The 25297-nt window shown below is 39.4% G+C and overlaps 1 protein-coding gene across 7 annotated transcripts in view; it reads left to right on the top strand.

Moving 5' to 3' along the window:
* The window catches only part of kiaa0586 (KIAA0586 ortholog), a 100517-nt gene extending 79101 nt beyond the window's left edge, over nucleotides 1–21416 (top strand). For 3 of the 7 annotated variants that reach the window (XM_083543837.1, XM_083543832.1, XM_083543831.1), the window contains 6 exons: nucleotides 90–166; nucleotides 359–484; nucleotides 744–924; nucleotides 2221–2357; nucleotides 2644–2719; nucleotides 20238–20697. In XM_083543837.1, coding sequence (XP_083399963.1) covers nucleotides 90–166; nucleotides 359–484; nucleotides 744–924; nucleotides 2221–2357; nucleotides 2644–2719; nucleotides 20238–20377 — 737 coding nt within the window. In that variant the 3' untranslated portion in view covers nucleotides 20378–20697. Of the gene's footprint in view, nucleotides 1–89; nucleotides 167–358; nucleotides 485–743; nucleotides 925–2220; nucleotides 2358–2643; nucleotides 2720–7976; nucleotides 8080–9095; nucleotides 9502–20237; nucleotides 20698–21378 lie in introns of those variants that run through there. The other 4 variants (XM_083543835.1, XM_083543834.1, XM_083543833.1 and 1 more) reach the window with 3 other exon arrangements.
* Nucleotides 21417–25297: the final 3881 nt, after the last annotated feature.

The following is a 25297-nucleotide window of genomic DNA, read 5'->3' as shown; positions in this document are numbered from 1 at the left end:
TTATTGCTTGAAACTGTCTACCCCACACAAGTTCATCCTATTCCTGTCTTTATATCCCTAAGAACAGGTTTTATGTATTTTCTCTGCAGCTTTGACAGAGGAAGGCTTTACTTTGCAGAACCTAATGACAAGCTTCAACAGCTCACTGCATGGAATCCAGGAAATGGTGAATATCTAACTACTCGAACCATGAGATTCTCTTTGTTTTTGTTTTTTTATTTGAATTTTGTACACAGAAAGTATAGAGCATATCACTAGCTAGTTTAAATGGTAATTTATGATGAGTACTTCTTTAGTTTTAGTGTTAATAGTATAGAAATATATTTTCATTAGCATTGCCCATTCCTTTGCTTGTCAGGATTACGATCCTCCAAGTGAAGGTGAAGTCATGCGAAGGCCACTTGTATCAGCCCACCGTGACCCGATCCTGTCACTGCTGGCTCGGATGGAACAGGGTCCAATAAGCCAGTCTCAGCAACCAGAGGTATGTGATACTGTTGCATTTTACTTTTGTCAGGAGGCTTCATTGTTAATGACCAGTTCTATTTGATATTGTGTGATGTAAATTATGCATAGTGTAAATGTATTTAATTTTGTAGTTTTTATTTGTAGCAGTACTCTTATTTGCCAGTAGGGGTCACTACCGTAACAGAGTTCAATCCAAGCTTTACTGAAAAATGGGGATGAAAAATAAAGTGGATGTTGTGCTGTTCAGTAACAGTAGGGTCATTATGTTTGAGCAGAAGTGGTGTGATGAGGAGAGCAGTGGGGAGGTGAGCGAGGGGCAGCGGCCGGTTCTGACTGAAGCACAGGAGAGAGTGGTGATGGGACACTCTCTCATCCCGCAGCATCAATCTCCCTCTGCAGAACAGTCACTCTACACTACTCTGAATTCACTTGGGCAATCACAAATGAAGTACACAGGTACACAAAAATACACACATCAAAACACAGCACTCTCTGACATATGCTACTGTTAAGTATAAGAGACATTATGGCTCACCGCACACAGACCTGTAAATGTCTCGCTCCTTTTTTAATGTTGTTAGTCCTTCCACGAAGATATAGTTTGTGTAGTTTTGTGGTTCTGGGTGGTTTCTGCCTCGCTATCTTGTGTTTGTGGCCCTCAATGGGCCGAGTTCTAATGGGGCATGGCTCACACTAACCATGTTATATGCAGAGAGGGAAGAACGATGTTTGTGCAGTGTGTCTGTGTGGAGCACTCATGGGGAAGCCAGCATTTCTGGAGAGTTAATCAGGATGCAAGCTGCGGGAGCGCAGAGGAAAAAGAGCTCTGCTTTTGCTCCCAGCTTCTTCCCAAAGCCTGTGAAAATGTTGGCTTCTATGCGTACCTTCTGATAATGTTCTTTTCATAGCGTTCCACAAGACCTTTGCGATGAAGTTTTATATATATATATATATATATATATATATATATATATATATATATATATATATATATATATATATATATATGTATGTGTGTGTGTGTGTGTGTGTGTGTGTGTGTGTGTGTGTGTGTGTGTGTGTATATATGTATATATATATATATATATATATATATATATATATATATATATATATATATATATATATATATATATATAAATAAAAATTCTAACAGTATTTCAGTTTTAGCTCTGTTCATAAGTGTTAGGATCAACACTGTGAGCTATGAGTGAAGTGCAATAGAACCCTCCTGTGTTGGCCTAAACCAATATTTACCTTACACTGAGGCTGCTCTAGTCTACTTATGGCAGAAAAAGAGCCTCAATGTTGCTTGGAGACCAGTGGTGCCAAAGCAGAAAAAAAACATACTCGGGGAGCACAGACAAGGGGGTGTTGTTGACTGTGAGAGAATTTAAAGCTATTTTGATTTTATTTTCTTGAGTCTGCCAGCGTGGGCTTGGGATCCAGTTTAAGCGTGTGCTACATGACAAAAAAATCCCTGCCAAATTCACATTTTAGACAGTATAAACATATACCCAGTCTAGCAACGCCTTTCGTGTATAAGATGAAAACCGGCTTTGGGCTGCATGGTTAATACAGGGTTGTATGAGTGACATTTATTCGATTTTATTTCTATGCCAGCAACATTTCTATGGTTGGTGGCATGTATTGTGAAATTCCTTTTTTCATTTCATTAAGAATGAATGCTTGTGGGCCTTTTATTAATTTCTCCCTTTTGTGTTTCTATATTGGTGTTTCTATGGAAACTAGGTGAAAAAGGCGCAATAGGTATGAATGGTGGGCTGCCGGCTAACGACTCCCTATCAGCAGAGCACACAGAGGCTCCACATGTTTTTCACTCTTTTACTGCACCTTCCCTTCAGCCAGGAGACTATTCACACCAACAGGCTTGTACCTCTTGTTCTGTTCAAGATTTACATTACATGTATATATTCATTATATCTTCAGCTAGTTTGATTTTCCTAGACCAAATAATTGTCATCACTGTGCACAGGATTTAAAGGATGACGTAAAAAAAAAAAAAAAAAAAAAAAAGAGGAGAAATTCTTTAATTAACTCTTTATGTGGCAGTCATTAATCATGTTACCTGGTTAATATCATATATATAGGACATATTGTATATTCCATACTGTTCGCATAACATTGTCTTTCATTGTGACCTGTCATTTTTAGGCTGCTGAGAGTCAACCATTAGCAAGCAGAACGACTCCTATACTGGTGAAGCAATACAAAAGCACAGAGGAACCAGGTACACCCACCACTTACTCTATATTCATGTCATGTTTAGCTGATGCACTTTATTCTAGAAAAGTATTTATTCTTGGAAACCTTTACCTGCTAGTGTATTACCTCAATCTGTTGTTCCAGTTAAGTATTGTGCGGTTTTACTGTGTACCGCAATCATTTCCATTATGCTATATCATTAGGGTTAAAAGTCCTAAATGGATCCACGTTTGATGGGCACTTGTGAAGCGGTTAGTACTTAAGAATGTAAATGTGTATCATTTGCTAAAATGATTACAGTGGAACATGTTCCAAGAAATTGACATGGATATGTTCCACATGACAACCCAACTCACGCAAACATACGCTTGTCTTTCGATGCTTATGCTGGCTTTCTATCGAAGATATTATTAATATTTCTAATTAAGGCATTGTCTTAACAACGAATCACAAGCTGCAAGTTTTGCAGGGTGCACACGGTGGACAACGTGGCTCCACTCAGTGCAGCTGTGTTGTTACGAAGCCAAAATGAAAAGCAACATCTTGTGCACCTTTGAGCAATCAATAAAAATAAGAGCCAGAGATTAGAAAAATAGGATAGTGGCTGCCCGAGTAGCACGCTCGTGTTCATAACAGGCACGCCTTTTCATGCTAGGAATGTGCCTGCTCACTTAATTTACTACGTGTAATCACGATCATCAAAGCCAAATTAGTACGTTCACAAATATCACACGAGAACAGTGATATTATTTCAGATTGCAGAAACAGATTCTGTTTATACATCTGCAGTGTTCATTCTTTTTTAAAGCTTTTCAGTCAGCTAAACCACTTATCTGTCAATCAGCCACAGCCTAATGAAGGTCTAAAAATGAAATATTGAGTTGTTTACGTTAAAAGAACTCTTAGAACCAGACACAAGTGGCAAAAAATTGCCCTGGTTTTTAACCTGTTAAACATTAGAGCAACATCAGAGACATTTCGGCTTCAGTTTAATGCTCAATTATGAAGCCTGTGTATATTGCCTGGCAGGACACACATGCAATTCCTACTGCAGACTGAAGATGGCAGTGTGTCTGTGTGCCTGTATTCTACATTCTTCTTTATTTGATCTTAAGCTTGAGGTCGGGGAGGTCAGTCTGGGGCCCGTTGACCACTCGTAGATCAGATTCTACTCTGTGAGACCAGTCTGGTTCGTCACTATTTGTGTCAGTTTAAAAAAATCAGCTGATACTTAATGACTAGATCAGTTTAAAGCGATAGGGGGGACACTGAAACAGATGTGAATATATACTTTTCTTACATTCATATGGTATCTGAGTGAGTGAGAGAAAGAGAGGGAGAGAGATTGATGGTAGAGTTCTGAATAGAGCTTCTTGTACTTAGGCATGGCCTCTATGCAGGTAGTGAGTTATGACTCCTATGCTTCACTAAAATACATCCACTAAAATACAGTTATAGGCTCAAATCCAAAGTGTCTACTTTAACCTTTCCTTCACTGTCTCTCCTATATGCCCTGAATTCCCGTCTCCACATCCACTCCTCCACCAGCATGACCTCCTCTTTTTCCTTAGTGCTTGCCCATCAGGAAAAGCTTCCTCTGTGTCTGACATTTATCACTCCAAATGTGCTTTCATTTTGCTGCTTTTTTTCTTTTATCATAATGGAGCTTGGTTCATTGTATGCAGGTGGCACAGTGGTCACGACAGAAATCGTAAAGTAACTATACAGCCGGCTGTCTGAATGTCAAAGCAATTCTGTGTGTTGCACGGGCACTGAGACATTTTTTTTTCTTCCCCTTTTTCTGTCAGTGTAATTTGACGCATCAGTGAAAAGAGCAGTAAGACCAGGCTTCCACCTGCATTTCAATGCCTCCATTTATTTTTGAATTAACTCGGACTCCAGTGTCGTGTGAGAGTGAGAGAGCACTTGTTTGCACTAAAGAGTGTGGACAGGACACACAGTGCTATTGTTAGGCTTTTTATTACAGTTCTACTCATTTATCCTCATGCTCTGGACAGGCAATGAAGAAATATATATATATATATATATATATATATATATATATATATATATATATATATATATTCATTGCCTGTCCAGAGCATGAGGATAAATGAGGAATATCTAATGCTAAGAAGCTTTACTATTAAGTTGTCCATCACGGTTTCCATAATAAGCTTGCATACGTCAGGACATGTGTTTTTATTTACTGTATGGTAAACAGCCTGATTCCTTCGCTGAATTACTCGGTCCGGTTACATACTGTAAATAAATGGCTTTATACCTGTTTAGTCATGCACCCTGTCCATGCAAAATCTTGTCTGACAATCAAGTCCTGTGTGCCAGCAATCAGCTCCTCTGCCTTTTTTACAGATGGGTCGATTGTGTTTCATAAGAAAGGCTGCAGTGTGCTACCATGCGCTCGAATCAATGCGGACATGATTCGGCCAGTGTGTGCCCGTCACCCAGCTGCGCTGTCAGATAGCTATCTCTCTATTTACCACTCAGAGAGCGGGATCACGTAGAATGGTCTCTCTGTTCAGCCGGCCTACTTCAGTCAAAGCCGTGACATCGGGGAGAAAAAGTAAATTAAAGGTGCTTATATAATGGGGGTCTGGAGCTGGTAGTCTGAGTGTGCTGTGGGCTGGAGAAAACAGCTTTCTGTGGACATGGTTATTAGATGAATATTAGCTTAAGGCGATGTCAAACATCGGATTTCAGGAATATTGTTGTTCTGTGCCATTTCACATTTATTCCATAGGTAGTTGCCATATTAAGGAAATATAACAGGAATTTTACAGCTTGATCCTCACAGAGGATTTGTATAGGCTCACACGTATTTAAATGCAAAAAATAAAGCTTTATGGTCTGTAAATGGGAAATTGGGGCCCGAATTGGGGCCCAGTGGATCACAAGGCTGCTCTGTGTAAAGGAGTGAAATATAGAGCTTGTGTGAGGAACAGGAAGGGGGTGTATTGGTACAAACACACATGTATTTCCAGACTTGTACACAGGTCCACAGTTAAGTCTACAGAGGCGCACAGATCCATTGAGCTTTGCAAGTACTCTATTAATGCGAGTATTGCTGTTGAGTTTGACGTACTGCACCGTACGCAGGCTCGTTCTTCCTTGTTATAATCGTGTAACTAGAGCTGCTTTTACTTCTATTTGATTTACATATAGCAAATTTCATGTGTTTTGTGTTCCTAGATAATGTTACAGATCTTTCGAAATGATGCACATGTACATGTCACTAGCTGTGGCTTCAGGGTAGAGTTTTTGCATATGCTTGAGATGTTAACTTCCCCCTTAAACATGAGGAAAATGCTGTTGGCTATTTTGGGATGCCTTAAACCAGACTCTCCTTACTATCTAAAATGGTTTGGTAAAAGGGTCAGTTTTAAATGTTTTTACTTGGCACAAGCAGTGAAAAGAGCTCTCATGTTTCTTCGTCAGCAGCAGTCCTGTACAAACAAAGGGGGCCAAAGCCCAAGCTGACACAGTGTCTCCCAGCACTGGGCTCCTCTCATGGAGGTCTTTTTAAACAAAGCCATGAGAGGATTATTTACACAGTCCAAACTGGATGCCTGTTCTCCAGTTTGTGTTGAAAGATGCACAACTACAATACTTTTTTAAACAACTCATCTTAGGGCTACAGGCCAAGATTTAATTACATTTTTGGTTTGTGTACATGAACCTAGGAATAAAACACAGCACCTTTGACTAAATACAGATTTATATCCATCTACTGTTGGTCAACATCACAGGCACTTTTTTAAAAACCGATTAACTATTGAATTTAATCTCTTAATTGGATCCATACTTGAAATTCTTGATGTAGAAACATGGCATGTTCCCTTGTGGTGCATTCTGCACTGAGCTGTTGACAGTATTGACGCTTGTTTGTCAGCGCTGCCTAGGACCCCGGTGCTCTGTAGACAGGATGAGACAAAGCCTAAAGTTAAATCCCGGATTCTACTATGTTTTCTTATTAAAGCAGGAAATGAAGGAACAATAATCAACCCCACCAGACAAAGTAAACAAAAAACAAACCAAAGCTGGTCTCCATCTTTTGCCTTTCTGGCAAACACACACCCATTCCCCAACCAGCAACAGTATTTGAAATTTATGGTTGAAAACCTCTGAAATAACACACAGAATAAACAGTCCGGTTTTAGCCAAACAGAGCCTCATTTCGCTTTCAACTCTGAGTATTATGTTGAGAAAAAAAAAAAAACCCAAAAGCATCATGGAACTTTTATTACCCATGCGTCATGAAATGTTTTCTGCATTAGTTGTTATGACTCCAGATTGCTGCTTGCACTCAAAGCCAGAGGAACATGTCTACTGGAGGCTATTCGCTTAAAACAACAGAGAAAATGGCGAGAAAGGTCTTCTCATGCTAAACACAACAGCGAACAAACACAGGCTTATCTGGAATTACTGCTGACTGCTGTGTGTAGTGAAAATATTTTCTTTGGTCCATTTTGGAAAAAATCCTTAGACATTAAAAAAATGGCGGGAACGTCCAACACTCCGTTCTTAGTTCTGGCTGCATGTCATGTTCTCTCCCTGGTCTAATTGTACACAGTATACGTGACCTGCATTTTACCCTACAAAAGCTTCTAAACCCATTTACTGGAAATGGTTAGTCTAGTTCCATTTGTATTTTGCACATTTTATATAATACGCAGAAATCATGATTAGCGCAGCAGTACTGGAGGAAGCTTACATACTACAGGTTCAGTAAGATTATCATGAAAAAAATAACAAGAGAATGTTTGTTAGCATTAACAAAAAGAATGTGTTTGAAATAATAATAGTATTTGTCCTGAGTGCACTGTGAAAGTGTGTTTATGCTGACTTACAAAGCCAATGGCATAGGATGAAACAGCTATACACGATTGTTCAACTTCACCCAAAGGCACGCAGGGATTGAATACGACAATAAACTCTATAACAGGTATTTAGCGGCAGATGGTTAAGATCCATCCAGCCCCCCCAATTGCCCCAGTCTTTGCCCACATCTGTTAACTCTAACTTACTCTATGAGTGAGCTTTCAAATCTTGTTTGTCATTCCATCTCTGTTGTGGACCAGGAGTGCTTCCTTCATGGATTATTATCTTGTTAAATGCTTATTTTGACAGGATGGTAAGTACCATGTACACCGAGAGGTGTGTTTGTGTGCAATGTGTATAGAATAAAGCTCGGTCAAGTTCATGTTTATTATCACAGATGCATGTCACAGATGGTTACAAAGTGATTGCACACTTCCCTTTAGTTTTTCAGGTCAGCAGCAGGACACCAGGGAGAGCAGTGCCACTTCAGATTCTTCAGAAGGCTAGCTGTTGGGCTATAAGTCAATAAACTGCTGGAATATTATTGTGAGATGTTTAATGAAAATAGATTTTCATAGCTATATCGCATAACTGTAGGCCATCAGTGTTGACAAAAATGGTAGGGTTTTGTTTCTGCTACTACATTTTTATATATATATATATATATATATATATATATATATATATATATATATATATATATATATATATATATATATGTGTGTGTGTGTGTATATATATATATATATATATATATATATATATATATATATATATATATATATATATATATATATATATATATATATACACACATACATACATACATACATACGTACATACATACAGTAATATAAGATCTAAATATATCTCTGTCATGGTTTTTACATGCATCTCATTGAAGGAAGTTCCATGTCTACTTATGTCAATGTATTATATTTTAACCTTCATGTTTAACAATCCCGGCACATTCGCTTATTGTAAGATGAAGATCCGTGAGAAGCTGTTGTCAGCCGCGCCAGCTGTAGTGCCCCGTCTACTTGTGAACAGCTGCAGAGGCCTAAGAGCATGAAGACACAAGCATCAACATTACTCTTCCAGACCACATATATTTTGTTGTGTCTGTTAGGAATTCTTTACGTTTGATGTTTATAAGCATGGTCCTCAGAGAGTTCAAGGCAAATAGCAGCCACACTTGCTTGCATCGAGTGATCACACTTTTTAATGGCTTGGGCAGAAGCACAAAAAATGGTTTACATTCCTTCAAATGAAAAGCTTGTCAATTTAATTGCTGAATCATGACATTATTTCATTTCTTTTTTTTTTTTTTCTTTTTTTTTTTTTTTTTTACAGTTTAATCATTTGCTTCCATTTTTATGTGACATTTCCTTTTTGAGATTGTGCAGGATGAAGTGAACGAATGTTAACAGCAAGTCATAAATTACTTATGAATCAGTACTTAGAATTGCAAGGATGGATGCTCGGACCGCAGGGATGTATTATATTTATCATCCCTTAACTGTTTATGCATCCCGTTTAAAGAGAGGTCTCTGTTTCATTAGATAAAGAGATAAGCCCCTCTCCCCTGCACAGAATGACATATTGAAAGGAGGAAAGAGAGAAGAATATCCTCTGAAACTAATATCGTGTTTGGAGTATGGATGAGGGTTTGGATAGCCTTCACCCTGTCACCCTGAGTCCTCTTCACCCAGAGAGAGACAGAGATTTATCCTTTGAGCAGCAGCCTTTGATGTGCAGAGCCAGGCTGTCTTGCTAAGCCACACGCCAGAAGGTCCTGGCTCTGCTGTCCCAGGTGGAGAAGTGCAGCTTTAATGGAAGATCTCCTGTTACAGTCAGCCCACGGTTGGAGAGGTTGTGCCCGAGATTCGTTTGAAGTTGAGCTGCACTGAGACTACAGACCTTCTGCCTACATATGTTGACAGATGTGCATCTTGCTTCCTGACAACGGTGTGTGGGCGCTCTTAAGTTTTGGCATATGACTTGTTGGGAAAGTCACAGAATATATGAAAGTATTATTTCTCCATAAAGCTCCAACATAATATAAATAATACTCAGAAATTATTTGCTTGATAAGAGCTTGATAATTCATTGCAATTATTTAGGAAGTATGAATTAATGGGAAAAATTTCTTTCAAGTATTTGGCATTTAATTCGATGAATAGACATCGATATGTAATAAAAGCCATCTTCAGCTATTCTCTATTATATTCTATGGACAGTATAAAAGATAGTGGAGCATGATGCTTTATTTAATAAAAGGCTACAAGAGGTTACAGCAACGTGTATTATTTTGCTAAATTGCACAATCCCAATCAGTTTATTATTACTTTGTAAAATGTCTGCCGTACATGAATGAGCCATTACTACAAATTACAATCTGCACCTGACTTTCGGACCAATCAGTTATAGGAATTCAACAATGCTGTCATACAAACATAAATAAATGGCCGACTTGCTAAATCATGATTCACGATAAATCACGATTTTATGTCTCATCCATTTCTAAGACTTGCAGAATTCATGCAGTTTGAAGTTCTATATGGCCTAGCATACACTATACATGTGCTATATTGTAAAAACATGGCACAGCATTAATCATTGTGCCTGTATAGAAAATCATATAAAGCTAGCTATTCTCTTGTGGTTGCTAGTAGTTTTGGAACAGACTGCCAGCTTTATACACAGTATAAATGTGCAAATAGAAGCGAAAGCATTATTGGATAAGCCATTGAATAGACTAGTACCCTCACCCTACTCCCCCAAGATAGTCTAAAGGTTTTATTTTCTATTCTACCCCAGTGCAGAAATGTGTTAAGGATGCAAGGTTTGTGTAGATGAGAGAGGTGTGTATGTGGTTAGAGTGAGGCCTCCTTTCAGCTAAAAACCAGTGCTGTTTTTCTTTTGTCCCAAACAGTTCTGTTTTTTCTCATTTCTTTTCCTCCTCATCTGGTTTCTATCAGACCTGCTCCCACTGCCAGCCAACCTTCTCCATCACTCTTCTCTCCCTCGCTGCGCACACATTTTTGTTCTCTTATACACACGTACACACTCATTCTCTCATAGATATTATTCTCTATATATCACTCTCTCTCTCTCTTTCTTTCTTACACACACACACACAGAGACACACACTCGCACACACGCACACACACACACACACACACACACACACAATTTTTTTCTCAATCTCTCACTGTCTTCCTTGTGGTTCGAAATAGGCTCCAACCCCATGTCAACATTCTGGCACTCTTCTAATTCTCCACAGCTCACACTAACATCTTGAATCTATAAGTGTTGTCACATATGCCAAGTTCTTTAGAATAGCACAACCTCCTATGAGGAAGCACTACTGTAACTGCCCCTCTTTACTACATCACTCTTTGGACTTGTCTCTGTTTTCCTGGATCTTTACATTACATCTAGTAGGGTGAATGCAAATACTTGTCTCAAGTTGTCTCAATGGAAGTTGTCTCAAAGGTAATTACAGATGTTTGAAATCTATCACAGAAATGGTGAAGTGGAAAAAAGGGTTTGTCTGCACCTGTGATCACATCAGCTTTTTGTTTGCTTCACAGCATATTACCATATTATTCTTTTCTTTAGCCAGGAATTCGCTTAACATCTAGACTCCTTTTATACTCCTCCCTTATCGCACTCCTTTTTACTAGTGTTGCCGACTGTCTCTTTCATTTCCTTTTTTACATTTGTTTGATTTTGATCCTAAATATTAACGAAACAAGAGGTTTTTAATGGTCACCTTTCTTGTCAAGCTGAAATATTTTCCAGTTCTCATAGACTTCAGTGAAATTTCATTATAGGTAATAAAACAGCTTTGTGCGTTTAATGTGTTCTTGTTTATACAGTTCATACAGTGCAGCATATGGCTCATAATTATGGCTCCCAACAAGTGAGGAAATTACTGTATGTGGAATCAGCCATCAGTTGATTGGGTCATTCTAATGCATCTGCTGCAGCACTCAGCATTTGAATTTGTGCCCGCTTTTGTAATATATTTCAGCATTGTAAATAGAGCTTCTTGTGTTAAAAAAAAAGATGGAAACCATTTCCCCATGCGGTTTTATTTAATGCTACAAAAGTGTCCTGGATTAAATTTAGAGACTAGTGGCTTTCTAGCTGAGCCATGTGTATTGCAGTTTTGAGGATTGTGCTCACACCTGCTAATGTTTCCCAACTCTTTATGTTCACACCTTCCTTTCACACAACACTATTTTTACATGAACAAATGCAGAAAAATCTATCAAAGTCAGAAGCAAATACGTGGCATATTGCTTTGTGCTAAATATTTCTCTCCCGCCCACTCCTCCCCGTTGTTAATAATTAGAGCTCCTCAGACAGATGCACCCCTGTTCACAGATGGTTGAGATGCTGGGCGGGCTGCCCATGGATCCTCTCTCTTCCCTCTCCCCTCTCATGATTATAGCTCATACACATTTCCAGTCATACCTGAGTTACACTCATTACGGGACCAAGACACTGAATGATACAGATTGAATCAGCTGAAATAGCTAAATGCTACTTACTGCAGTGGTGTGCACAATTTTCTGTCTTTATGACACTCGGTCTGCTGCTCATTTTGTTGCAGTGTTAGGAGCTAGTTGATGGCGCACCCATTAGAAAGGTGTCGCACATTTAATTATTGAAGTTCTTTTTTTTAACCCTTACTGTCTATTTGAGGAAATTGTCATTGATAAATGTATTATAATTAAATAGGTTTTTGGTAACGATTATAAAAGTGAAATTAAATTGTGTTTGGATAGAGTTAAAGTAGTTGAAAGAGACCAGGCTTCTGTGCCATCTGGTTATAACTATGTTTATATGATGTACTCTCTATAACCCTTCTTCCCCAGGAGTTTGGGGCAAGCACTCAAAAGCAGAACAATTTGGGGGGGTTTCGTCCTCTTCCTTCAAGCATACAGTCCTTAACAGTGCACAACAAACACACGCCATGATTTTTGTCTACAGCGTTGGTATTTTTAGATGTGATTTAGTTACGGAACCTTTTGAGTTTACTGTTTTTTCCATTCAAAGTTCGGTTGTGTTTTTCTAAACAGACTATGACCTTCTGTTAAAAAGGTATTAAAATTAAAAGTACCGCTTTAAAGTTGCTTTGAAGAAATTTCAGGACTCATTTCACCTTTGGGTTTGACCTTATTGAAACTGTTCCTTGTGAAGTCTTTTTTCCCCTCCATCTTTTTCTGAAGCTTGGTCTCTGAAGGTCCTTCAGGTCCTCTTGGGACACATATAACCCACTTCTCTAAAAATAACCATTAGTACAAAGCGGTCGGTTACAGCAGTGCACGGTGAGTGGCCCCATTTTGGCATGTTGCTCTATAAGCACTGATCGATTTCACTTCTGCTAAATGCATTGGATGTGTGTTAAAAAAAAAAAAAAAAAGCTTGCTGAGCATTAAGGATGGAAGGTTGTATATTTAAATATCCTGTTACAGTGTGTTGCCAAACCTATAGCTCACAAGCCTTTAACAGCGGAGTTAGGTTCTTTCTCCATAGACTAGTTAGGTGTATGAGAGTTATAACAGATACTTGATGCCACAATGTAGGCCTGCTGCTCAGACTAAGATTCTTTTGTCTCATCTAACATTTTCTTTTCAAATATCAGTCAGCAAAAACATGTCTTTGGAGAGAAGTACTGAGACATAGCCTGAACCCTGCCAAGAGACACTGACACTACCTGTCTTATTGAGGGCCCTTTTTAAACAAGCCTTAAGCACCATTGGACCTTCTTCATGATGAAGATGGATAAGATTTCTCCCTTCACTGTCTCTGACCCTAAGCAATGGCCTGGCTGACCCTGTCCCCTCTCCACTCCTTGACCTCATTTTATGAGGGCATGGCCTCGGCCACTGAGCCCTCCACATGGTGGTTCTGCTCCTTCATGCGTGACGTGCGCTCTGTCTGAAGCCAACACTGCTTACATCCTCCTTAACCATCTCCAGATAAAGGGAGCATTGAGGGACACTCTCCCATCCTCCCACCCCTCCCTGGCCCTCCGTGTATGGATGAGAGGTAGGCTAGGAGAAGTGAAGGGGTGGATGAAAGCTCCCTTTGGTTAAATGCAAATCCCCTTTACTCCTGATTCTGAAGTTTTCCACTCATACAGCTGCCTCCCCCCAATCTCTTTATCAGTGGGAGTTCTGCAGGACAGAAGGGACTTTCCACGTGATTCTGGCTCTGAACTGAACCCAAGCCCCTCTCCCTCTAACTCAGTGCAGCCTCTCTCCTCTCCGGGGAGCTGGGTGGGGTCGTGTGGCCCTATATCCAAAGGTCACAACCCCTGACTTTCAATTAGCACTCCTGGTATTGTGTCCCCTCTAGTTTCAAAGGTAGGACCTGGTTAAAAAAAGAAGAGGGGGTGGATACTTTGCAACACAATGCCTCAATAAGCAGTCCATACAGTTTTGCCCATCAGTGGTGTAAACAAGCAAGGAGAAAAGGATTAGTTAAAAGCGCATTGAGGTCTGTGATTGACTCAATCTGTCTTTGGGGAAAGGAAGTTTGATGGGTTCCCAGTACTCTAGGGGTGACCTCTTCCTGCTCTCTCTGCTACATCATAGAGCTCTCTCTACTAGTCCACTAAGTAGGTGCAATACATTTGCTTTTACCATTTCTCTGTTTCAGAATTTTCCCAATAGTTTCCCAGTGTTTTCCCATCAACCTTCGATTACTAATGATGTGTTCAAGATATGTTTTGACAATGGATCGTTGAGGCCCATCTCACACAGTCACCCTCAGTTTAAACGGTGATGCAGGCATGTTTTAACTTGCACTCTCTCTTCTTTCCATGCTGTACTCCCTGGGTAAAACACTGAGCCAAAGAGCTGTTAAATGCATTTGAACTAGCTCAAATTCATTCAGACAGCTACAGCAGTGGTCACTTCCTGTACAGTACTCGAATCCATTTGTATTGCTGCCTGTCCGGCTCCTCTGTAGATCTATGCTCTGTCCTCTGCACTACCTCTTTTGCTTCCCACAATCTGATTTCCTCGAATAAACACTTTTAAACACACTCTGCATCAGAACAGACCTTATTAGAGTGTTTCGTCGGGGATTTGCTCAAGCAAATACCTCCAATACAAGAAGGAATTGCAAAGTTCTTTCTCCTTTTTGGCCACTGTTTTACAGTTAAACAAAGCATGGCCTTTGTCAACTAAGTCCATTGTGTTCCACAATTGTAGGATGTTCGAATACCTGAAGACCAGATTCTTGTATACGCTTGTCTTTACGCTTGGCTTGAGTTTACGTGAATGTTTCGGTGTTGGCTTGCAGTAGGATGAGTTTAAATGTGTGTGTCTCTAAATCGCATACCTAGTTATGCCTTTAGGGAAGGTGAAAGAGGTGTGTGTGTGTGTGTGTGTGTGTGTGTGTGTGTGTGTGTGTGTGTGTGTGTGTGTGTGTGTGTGTGTGTGTGTGTGTGTGTGTGTGTGTGTGCTGTAACTGTTTCTGTTCCAAGTTGTGGCCTGGAACAGGAAATGAAGATTCCTCTCGAGATACCTTTTTTTGGGCAAACCCCAAAAGAGACTTTGTGGTTCCGCTTAATATTTTAACTCAGCAGGTTAGTGTGTGTTTATCACATGCCTGTTTATCTTTTTCTCAGAATTGCTCTGCCAAAAAGGGGGGCTTGAATGACACCACTGTCTGCTTTGAGGACTTGGATAAAGGTATTCTGTAAATAGTTTGGTATGTCCTGATTGTTTTCACATGTTTTTCTAGCAGAAGTCATTTTGGCAGTGACTTCATTTTTATTTTATTGTTTCAGCATAGCACAGCGCCTCTCGTCATTTAACTGTTCTCTCAGCTCAGAGCTCTGGTTGAAGAAAAAAAAGAAATAAGAAAAATAGGTTCATCGAACACGAAAGAAGAACGTTCCAAAGGTTTTAACTTAAAACGAGCACGAAACAGTCTCATGCCACAACCTCCCCTCCACATACACGTGCACACACACACACACACACACACACACACCCTAGAAGCTGGAGAAGAGAGGAAGAGAGAAAGAAGAGCAAAGGGTGAAAGAGTAAATGGATGAGAGTGAGAGTGGGGGTAGACTCATCTGTCAGCACTGAAAGCTTGGAACAGGGTGGAGAACACGCTTAAGTGTTTGCAGGTGTCTTTGGAGAGAAGACTATAGAAGGCTTCACAGAAAGCTTGTGTGTCTTATCAGATATTAAACACAGTTGCAGACTTGAATCAGACCTTTCTCGCACTCTACCACTTTGGAACGTGTCCAACTGTTGCTGATGTCTTTTACTTTTTTTTTTTATTTTGTATTGTTTTTTCTTTGCTCTTGCTCTTGCTCTTGCACCTGGCCTCGCTCTCACCTTAAGGTCATCCAGGAGTTGGACACTTTGACCCGTGTTATCGTTTCTTTTTATCCAAAGCGTGACATTTAAATGTTATGCTGAAAGACGAGAAATTCTCACACCACCTGGCCTTCTGTGTGAAATCTCAGCACCATCTCTTCGGTCCATTTTGGCGTATATCAGTCTGTCTGTTTATAGAGTACGGGAGAAAAGGAGATGTGTGTACTTTGCTTTAAGACATGAGTAAAAAGAGTAAAAATAGTGCCTTTAATGTCAACAGGTGTGTGATCAGCAAAGGGACAGAATGAAATAAATATATTCACGCAGGCATGCTCTGGCTGCTGCTAATTCAGATTCTACCTTTTCCTGCCTTGTAAATACAGATTTACTTTTATCTAATGTTCAGATCTTTTGAAATCTGATCAAGCGTGAAGCACATCTCTTTCCATATTCATTATTGTGTGTCTGTGCTGTTTGATGCCAAATAGGTGCACAACATAGCTGGCATGTCGTATCTTCCATCTCACTCCTACCAAATTTCATATGAAGTGCTGGCGTACATTACACTTTATTTGCGTAGCAGCTTCAAAGGCATTCTTGTGTACCCTCATGGCTGTATGGCATGGGAACAAATTTAGCACCGCGCTTACAGTGTATTTCCTGTGGAGAGGCACTTTCATATTTCCAGTCAGCAGCTTATAATAATAATAGAGTAGCATGTGAGACAGTGAGCCTATTCCCCAGCCTTTTTGCTTCTTACAAGGTAAGGCATCAAAAAAAGGTATAGTTTTTATAGTTGCTCCTGGAAAGTAATTTCACAAGACATTTGATGGATTAATGAATTTGGTTCGTAAAATGTTTTTCCTTCGAGTGAGCTGAGAATGCACTTGGCACTCGGTGGATATTGTGGATGAAACAAACATATTTAAAAATTGTTCCATGAACAAACATCACTTTTAAATTACTTAAATGCATTACTCATAAAATATACACTATATGTTGACACACGACTATACGTTATACATGTGCCTTTCAAACATCCCATTCGACATTTGCTGTTACAAACTTCTTATTCAACAAAGGTTGTTCAGTAGGGTTGAGGTCAGAGTTTTATAGCAGGCCACTCAAGATCTTCCACTTCAAACCATGTAAACCATATCTTCATGGAGGCCCATCCAGTAATTTTCTGTGCAATTGTCTGTGGATAACAATTTGGGGAAGAACCATATATGGCAGGAAAAGTTAGGTGTCCCAAAACTTTTGTCACTGTAGTGTATATTGATCTTTATTTAGATTCATATTTATTGGAAATCTGGTGTTATGAAATGAAGGAACTCTACAGGGGGGAAAAAACATCTCTGGTTTTTATATGATAACCTGAATATTCCACACCACTTCTTAAACAAGGTTGTGTGAACAATACCTGGGGGAAATGATATGTTCCTGTTCTTCTTCCCTCCAAGTCTCATCCACCTGTGAAGCATGCTATAGGGAACATCATAGATTAGGACTTGTTTGTAGCCTCATGGTCTGGACAGCTTTCAGTCTTAAGAAAGCATCGAATTGAAATCATTTAAAAAAATTCTGATGCCTGAAACTAAAAAAAGTTGGAGGACACAAAACACAATTATTGCGAAAACTAAAATAAATGAACAGGGAGAGGGACCCTTTAGCTTTATCTTTTAAAAGGAGGACAGTCGGACCTTATTTTATACGCTGTTAATGGTCAGACCAGGTCGTTCCTGGTTCAGCAAAGGGTTCATGAACCTTTCTTGCGACTGTACAATAATCAAACATCTGGCCCATTGTTCCAATTCAGAATAGATGCTCCTATTTGTCAGTTCAAAGGCAAAGCTAAAACAAATGTTTCTCAGTTTCAACATGACTTCAAAACACACTCATAAGCGCATTCCTAATTAGAAAAGCAGAGCCCATCTTAAAAATATTAAAGTGTCTGGTCTCTTCCTCAGCTGTGGACGCCCTCCTCTCAGCGGTGTCTGTCTGTTTGCTTTATTCTGGATGGCTTTGCTGTGCTGTTTGGATCCTTCCGCACAGCTGTGAATATTTGCTAAGGCCCACATAGAAAGTGAAATCATTGCCTTTGCACTCAGACTTCAAACACTTGGCAGGCCACTGGGCGTCATGGCGGTCTCGAGAGGAACAGCAAAAAGGCCAGAGCTAGCTGAAGAGGTGAGCAGCTGCCTGGGAAGAAACTCCTCTTTGAAGCAGTCATACTGAGAAATCTTTTCAAACAATACGCTCCCTCTCCCTCATTCATTACCTTATATGATAGTCTCTAATGGAGCCTCTCTTAATAACAGATTCATGGCAGTTGTACTGAAGGTTATTTAGTGCTCCTTGTCACCATTACCGTTCCTATTTGGATCTGAAGAGCTGAAGGCTGTTTACACGTATTTCAAGCTTCAAAGATGTTTTGTTTCCACCAGTCTAACTCCCACTCACTCCATCCTTTTTACTCGTAAGCGCACACACTAAAGTTTGCCTCCACCCTGAGGTGCTGTAGTCATACTAGATTGTTTGTAGCCCTGAACATTTTTATACACGAAACAGGCCTGAACTTTGTCCATCTGCTTCTCACAAACAGGCATCACTGAGTGCAGCTTATGGATGTTGTGCTGTGGTTCCTCGAGGGCCTGCTCTCCTCTGAACCTCCTGCCAGTACCATTTCACACACTCCCTTCTTGTTTATCTGAGAGTACTTTCGAAGACATGGATCTGGAATTCTGTTGGTTTCAGCTTTTACAAAGCCCTGAAAACATCGCTGTGTTGCCTGGATATAGTTGCAGTGTTGGCAATTTTTTTTTATTTATTTTTTTTAATTTTTTTATATATATACAGGAGGAATTTTATTTTCATATGTACAACTCTTTTATGCATGCAGTGTTTTAATATCCAGTGACTCTAGGTGGTCATTTTAGAAGTGACCCCGATTTGACCCATTGGCAGAATGCGAACCGAATGTTTTATGGTTTGCAGTTAGAATTTTTACAAGCAAGCAAAATAAGTGTTGGAGACTTTACGTATTCTAGATATCAGAGTTCGGGAACACAGAAATTCATGTGGAATACAGTTAACAAAAAATATTTTAAGTTTATTGGTTCTGTGTTCCCTGCTCTCTGTTATTTCTATACATGCTATCAAAAGTTTCTTCACATGTATTATTGAACATTTTGAAAGAATAAATTCTTTTTGAAAGTTTTGTTTTAACTCCGCACCTTCTCGCTTCTCTGGCAGTTTTTTCTCTGGTTTGCCTAAATCTGTGTAGTCTGAATCAGATTACATTTTTTGATTTGGTGTGTGTAAAAGTATTAATAAGTGAGAATGAACCAAGCTCAAACTTTAATCCACAAGCCATAAAGTAATACACGTCATGTCACTTTGTGGGGTTTTTTGGGTAGCTATTGTGGATAGAGCGGTACTTCTCAAAATTCAAAACAGTCTTTAAAAACATGCTGATACGTTAATGGAGATGTTTCTGGCCTGTGAAACACTCATCAGTTAATTCCATGTAACATCGTCTACCACAGCTTGAGCTATCAGAGATAATTGCAGACACTGGATGCTCTCTACAGTCATGGGACTTTCCCTGCAGTCAGGCAGTCTTCCTGCTGGACTCTCTGTGCTGTCCGTATACGCTTCACTGAGCAGGCTAAGTGCCTGCGTGGCCTCCAGGTCCTGCCACCTCCCCGCCAATGATGTCTAGTTGTTTAGCCCCTTTCGAACGAGTTGTTTTATAGCTTGTATAGCAGTGGTAGAAAGATGAGCAGGTGCCATAACCAGCCATGGTAAATGGTAAAACAAAAATACAAAATTCAGGATTGTATCTGATGAACTGTTCAAACCTAATAATTAACCTGTAAGAACTTTCTTATTGTTCATTAATTATTTATTCATCAATTATTCATTTATTCATTAATCTTCAGTAATTGTCTTGGGTCATGGTGGATCTCAGGAACACTGGATGTAAGGCAGAAATAAACCGCTGACGGAATACCAGTCCATCACTGTGTGACATCCACATACACACGTTTACACCTAAAGCAATTCAGGCAGCCAGTCTTCTATTATGAGAGATGTGAGGAAACCCACACATACACAGAGAGGACATATGAAATTCCACATACAATAAAATGAACTAAGGATTGTGCTCAGCCCTGGAGCTGTGAGCCAGCAATGCTGTACCATGGTGCCACCGGTTTCTCACTGCATGCCGATATTTCAAATAATGTCATCACCTCTTAAATTCTGCTATTGCAATGCTCTGACATTGTACGCACCTTGAGATACATTATTAATTAACTTTTTCCCCATTTCCCATCACAGGAACTGGAAGCGTTTGGCAAGCGGGAGAAGACCTGGAGTCATTTCAGTCATTTCAGCTGCTGTCTGGCCAAAGGGACAGTCAGTCACAATCTGTTAGCACTGTAGAAGACGATTCAGACTCTTTCGGCGACGTGTTCTAGCACCTGTGGAGCTATCATTGTACCTCGTCTCCTGCAGGCCTCAGCGGGCAGGAGCTCAGCAAATCTCTATCAGCCTGAGTGCAGCTTTGGGACCAGGGTGAATTATTTATCACTGTGCCTTGTAAAACGAATAAAATGATATGTCTTGTGGTTAGTGTGAGAGTGTAATACTTAATAGTTTATGGCACCAACTTTGCCATAACAAGGTCTTCCTGAACGTGTGCCATTCATTTGGTTTTAATTGTAAAAAAGCAAATGTGCTTATTGGTTAAACATTCATGGTTTTGCACTATCAAACCAATAAATATTTTATCAAAACATTGCTGGTTGTTTTATTTCTGTTCTATTTTCTTTTCCCATTCATCCTTATTTTAATGTCATTGCAGATTTCAGAAATGTTTTTTTTCTTTTTCTTTCAGTTCAAAAGTTTGTGTTGGCTGTAGAGCACATGGCTGCATGGCATGTTCACGTGTGGTAATGGCCATGCAGAACATTGCATTACGTGACTGGGTTTCATTTCATTACTGCAAGGCTATTATTGCTCCAGAGAATGCAGTACAGTTTATCAGATGTTGCTTTGCAACCCGGCTGCAGTGATGATGCCCGTGTAATGAGCATCCTGTTTACTTTCCAGCAGCTCAGCCAAGATAAAGAAGGCCTCAAGTCTTCACCAGCAAACTGAACAACAGTTTTGGTAATTAAGGCAAAACTGAGTGGAGTTTCTTACTTAAGGTGTAGAGTTTTACATAAAAAAAAAAATATTCAGGGTGTGTGCATTGTATCTGATCATGTTGTTAATGTTTAATATAATGTCAGACATTCGACAACCTACAAAGCATTTCTACACGTGTATATTACAAAATAATCTTTTCTTCCTTATTTCAGGTTCCATAAATTAAGGAAGGGAATTAACGGCTCTGTTCTATAATTAAAGACCATTTAAAAAAATAATAGTTTTTTTCCATTTTTTTTCCCATTTTTTTTTTCTTTCTTTTTTACAGCTTTACTACAGCCTCTGGTCTGATAAAAGGAGAAGATCTAGTAAAACAGGAAGTGACAGGTCTGGAGGTTTTTTGAGATTGACCAGCTCTCCACATACCACAACAAAACTGCTTAGTGTCAGCATGCTTTATTAAAAAAAATCTGTTGTATAAAATGTGGTTGTGGTACTGATGTCTTTTTCATTTTAATTCTTAAAGAAAGAAATTAATTGTGACGTGAGCAGCTGTTGCTCTAAAGTAAGAAAAAAAAACTTTTTTATCTGATATTTTTTTTGTATCTCTAATTCTTTTTCTGCTTATACTCTTTTTGATTTTCGCTATTATTTGAATAGTTTTCTAGTTTTTTAAAAGCTGGTATTTGATGAACACTGCATTTTAGGCAAAATACTGAAACATCAACCTGTTAATGAAAAGCCAGCCTTGAACATTTTTGATTGGATTATAATGAGCGAGTGCTGATAGAGATGGTCGGATCAGGCTGGTCTATAGAAGAGACTAAGGCACTTTTAAAAACCCCAATGCTGGCCTGATATCACACAGACTCTCTTAAATGTTTTCTAAAGACTAGGTTATGAGCCAAGAGAGCAGTCAGTTCATATCCACCCCTCCTCCTATAGCTCTCTCCAAAAAACCCCTTTCAGTTCCAGTTAGCCAGCTGTTTATCAAAGCCAGATGTGTCAGGCAGGAAGCTGGCGGAAATCAAGCGTGACATTGACCACTCTTCTCTTGCACGATGGAACACGAAAAAGACTTCACCTCTCTGTTGCTCTCAGGCTGCTTGGCCTCTCCAACTCAAGGGAATTCAGTGTAGTCTTTTAGATCTGCGTTAGACTACATCCAGTATAAAGGCCGAGGGTGAGCTGCAACGGGGATACCCTAAGGGGATGTCCTTCAACTAAAGCTTTTTTTATTTTTTATTTGATTTCGTAAAAAAAAAGAAATTGAGGCGATTTGCATTTAATCAAAGGGAGGGCAAATGAATAAAGGTTCTAGAGAGGCTGTGCAAATCTTTGCACTTTTAAATTATTATATCAACACTGAAATGACCGCACTGTGAGAGTGCAAAATTAATGGGCGGACATCCATCTACTGAATATATTACGCTTTCAGATTTGCAGAGTGGAGCTACATGGAGCACTGGCCAAGGTTTTTTGCCAATATGCTTATTTTGCTGAATAAATATTGAAAAATAAATGAAGGCCAACTTCATTAGAAACCGCCTATGAGTCTGTTGTATGTCTGTCTGAGGACTGAATGCTTAATTAATGCTGAAGCGCCTGAATGTCATTTATATGTATGACAGCAGTTCCATGAATAAATTGTCCATATGCACAGATGCTTTAGAACTGGTAAAAAAAAAAAATAATAATCTTTAATTATCCACACCAAGAAGGTTTCACATTCCCCAGAAAGAAGCATTTACCTACCTTCTTTAGGTAAATCTTTTTTCTCAGTATATATGACAGTTAATCTTAAATCATATAGCAGGATATAATGAAGCTGAGATACAGTAGAATAATAAAGCATTGAGTGGAGATAAAAAAAACATATGTCTGTCACATCACTGTGGGAGTGGTAAAAGACAAATGGCTTTCTTAAAGGATTTTGGGGCAGTTGTGCATGCCTTTGAATCTGTTCCAGCTACTGGACACAAAAGCTCTGATATATGAAACAGCAGTTACTCTTTAAGCAGGATGTAAGTACTCAGATGCTCTGCCCATGAGAAAGAAAGTGTATTTTACACACTTTTAGCCAGAGAAACCTGAAGGATTCAATGTGATTGGAACTCGACAGTTTTATGAGCTTTAGAATTCAATGAGAAAATGAACATTTCGCAGTAAAAAGTCAATGGGTTTTACAGAAATTGATCATAATAGAGTCCTCTTCTTAAAAGTTTTATAAAATAATTTTTCACTGAAACACTCAGTTTTATGGGAAATGGCCAATGATTGGTTATCTGCCATGTCAGTGAAATGGCTTCCTTTTGAAAATTGTTTTTTGGACCATGTTTGTCGATGAAACTTAGCAGAACCTTCTACCTTACAAGTAATTTCCTTTTATTAAGCCTGAAATGTTCACCTGCTCGGAAACTCCATCATTATTAGCACACCCTGACATGCTAGGCTCATCTCCAAATCCTTAATTCCACAAGACCAGGGGGCATCAGTAATGAGTTCCCAATGCCAATTAGAGATTTATATAAAATGGCTTCTTTTAATTAATCATCCAGAAACAGTTGTGCATAGCTTTCAAGGAGTCTCGGCACCATGGGGGAATATGAGCACATCTTTAATGAGACTATTAAAGTTTCAGAGTCGGATGTGAGCGTTTGTTTGGATACACGCACCAGATTTGATCGCCATGCATGGATGGTGCTGTTTTGAGCCTGTTAATTGATGCTTGGGAGACATCTGATTATCTGCCTCAGTGTTTTAGGGGGAAGCTCGCATGGGATGTGAGCAGTGGGGGAGGAAATCGACTGGCCAGGAGCCAGTCAATTTTTAGTGCTGCGTTCTGCACCAAGACTCCAGATTCCCAAGAATGTTGTTTTCTAACAAGGCCGGCAGCTTTCTTTGTGCAATGCTACACCTAAACATGTATCTTCCTGCATTTGTATAGCAAATGTTCACACATTTGGCATGTCTTAATTGAGGTTTGGAGCTTAGACTCTGGGTTTTCTCTCAATTCACCTCTGATAGATAGACAGTGATAGGGACTAGCATGGCTCCACAACTGCGTCTATCAAAATGTGAAAGCAGGATGGAATTGAGTGAGATTATACAGTCTGGCATTCATTTTATGGTCATGACCTTAGATAGGGCAGGGTGTAAAATAAGGCCAGGGATTGAAGTGAAGAAAAACGTCAAGAAAATGAGAGATTGCTCTAATGTATGTTCTTTTAATGATTGCTAGTATAAGATTCATGCATCCTGTATGTCTTATCTGTTATCTATTCACCAGTGGTTTAAAAGCAGCAAACATCTTACTAGTGTTGCTAATCTTTTGGGGAGTTGGAGGTCAGCTGATACATAAAGAATTTTGTTTTGATCTGGATTCACAAGCATAAGAAAAGATACCTATTTTCTGAGTCACCTTGCTGACTTGAAAATGCAGAGGTCTCCAGAAAAATGACCTTAAAGTGTTTCTGGAACTACAAGACATATTCAGCAATCCAGCTTTAATGCATTCCCTCAAGTGCATCAACAGCACTTTTTGGGATTTCCAATGTTTTGTTTCCTGGCATAGGTGGACAAAAGCAGCTGTCTCGAGATGTCTATTTTGTATGGATTTAGTGACCCTCAGAAAGCTCCTCAGTCAAAAGGCAGGCATGCTGAGAAGAGAGGAAGTGAGAGCGTTTTTATTCTCCACCCCATGCACACACCAACACAGACACACAGCTGTTTCAGCAGCTGGACACAGAGAGAGAGAAATAAAGTGCTGGATGTGGCCTCCACTCACACAATGACCCTTTATATGATCCGAGTTGGACTTTTACTTCGACGTCAAGCCCGATGATGGAGTGGCTTAAACAGGAAAGAAAAGGTGTAATGCACACCATACACTTCACAATAAAGCAATTTTACTCGCTCTATAATGAACTATATATTGATGTGCTGCATGAAATATAATCCTCTGCAAATAGCCAGAAATAGCTGAGATATTTTTATCCATTCAGGCAAATTAAATATACAGGATATTTTGTGTACATCACAATGTGCCTGTAGCAGTGCAGATGTATTTAGAGGACTTATTAAACATTAAAATGAATCAATATATGCAGGTGGGGCAAGTTTATAGGACTGAACAAAGCCATGAATAATGGGAATGAATACACACCCACACCAAGAATGAAGAAAAACTGTTCAAGTAATCCTTAAACGCAGGGGAACAGAAAAGAGGAGTCAAATAAATGTTTTTC

Source organism: Silurus aristotelis (assembly GCF_946808225.1).
Source record: "Silurus aristotelis genome assembly, chromosome: 6".
In the NCBI taxonomy this organism is placed as follows: domain Eukaryota; kingdom Metazoa; phylum Chordata; class Actinopteri; order Siluriformes; family Siluridae; genus Silurus; species Silurus aristotelis.
The sequence above is the reverse complement of the archived record's forward strand: the minus strand, read 5'-3'. Positions and strand labels throughout refer to the sequence as shown.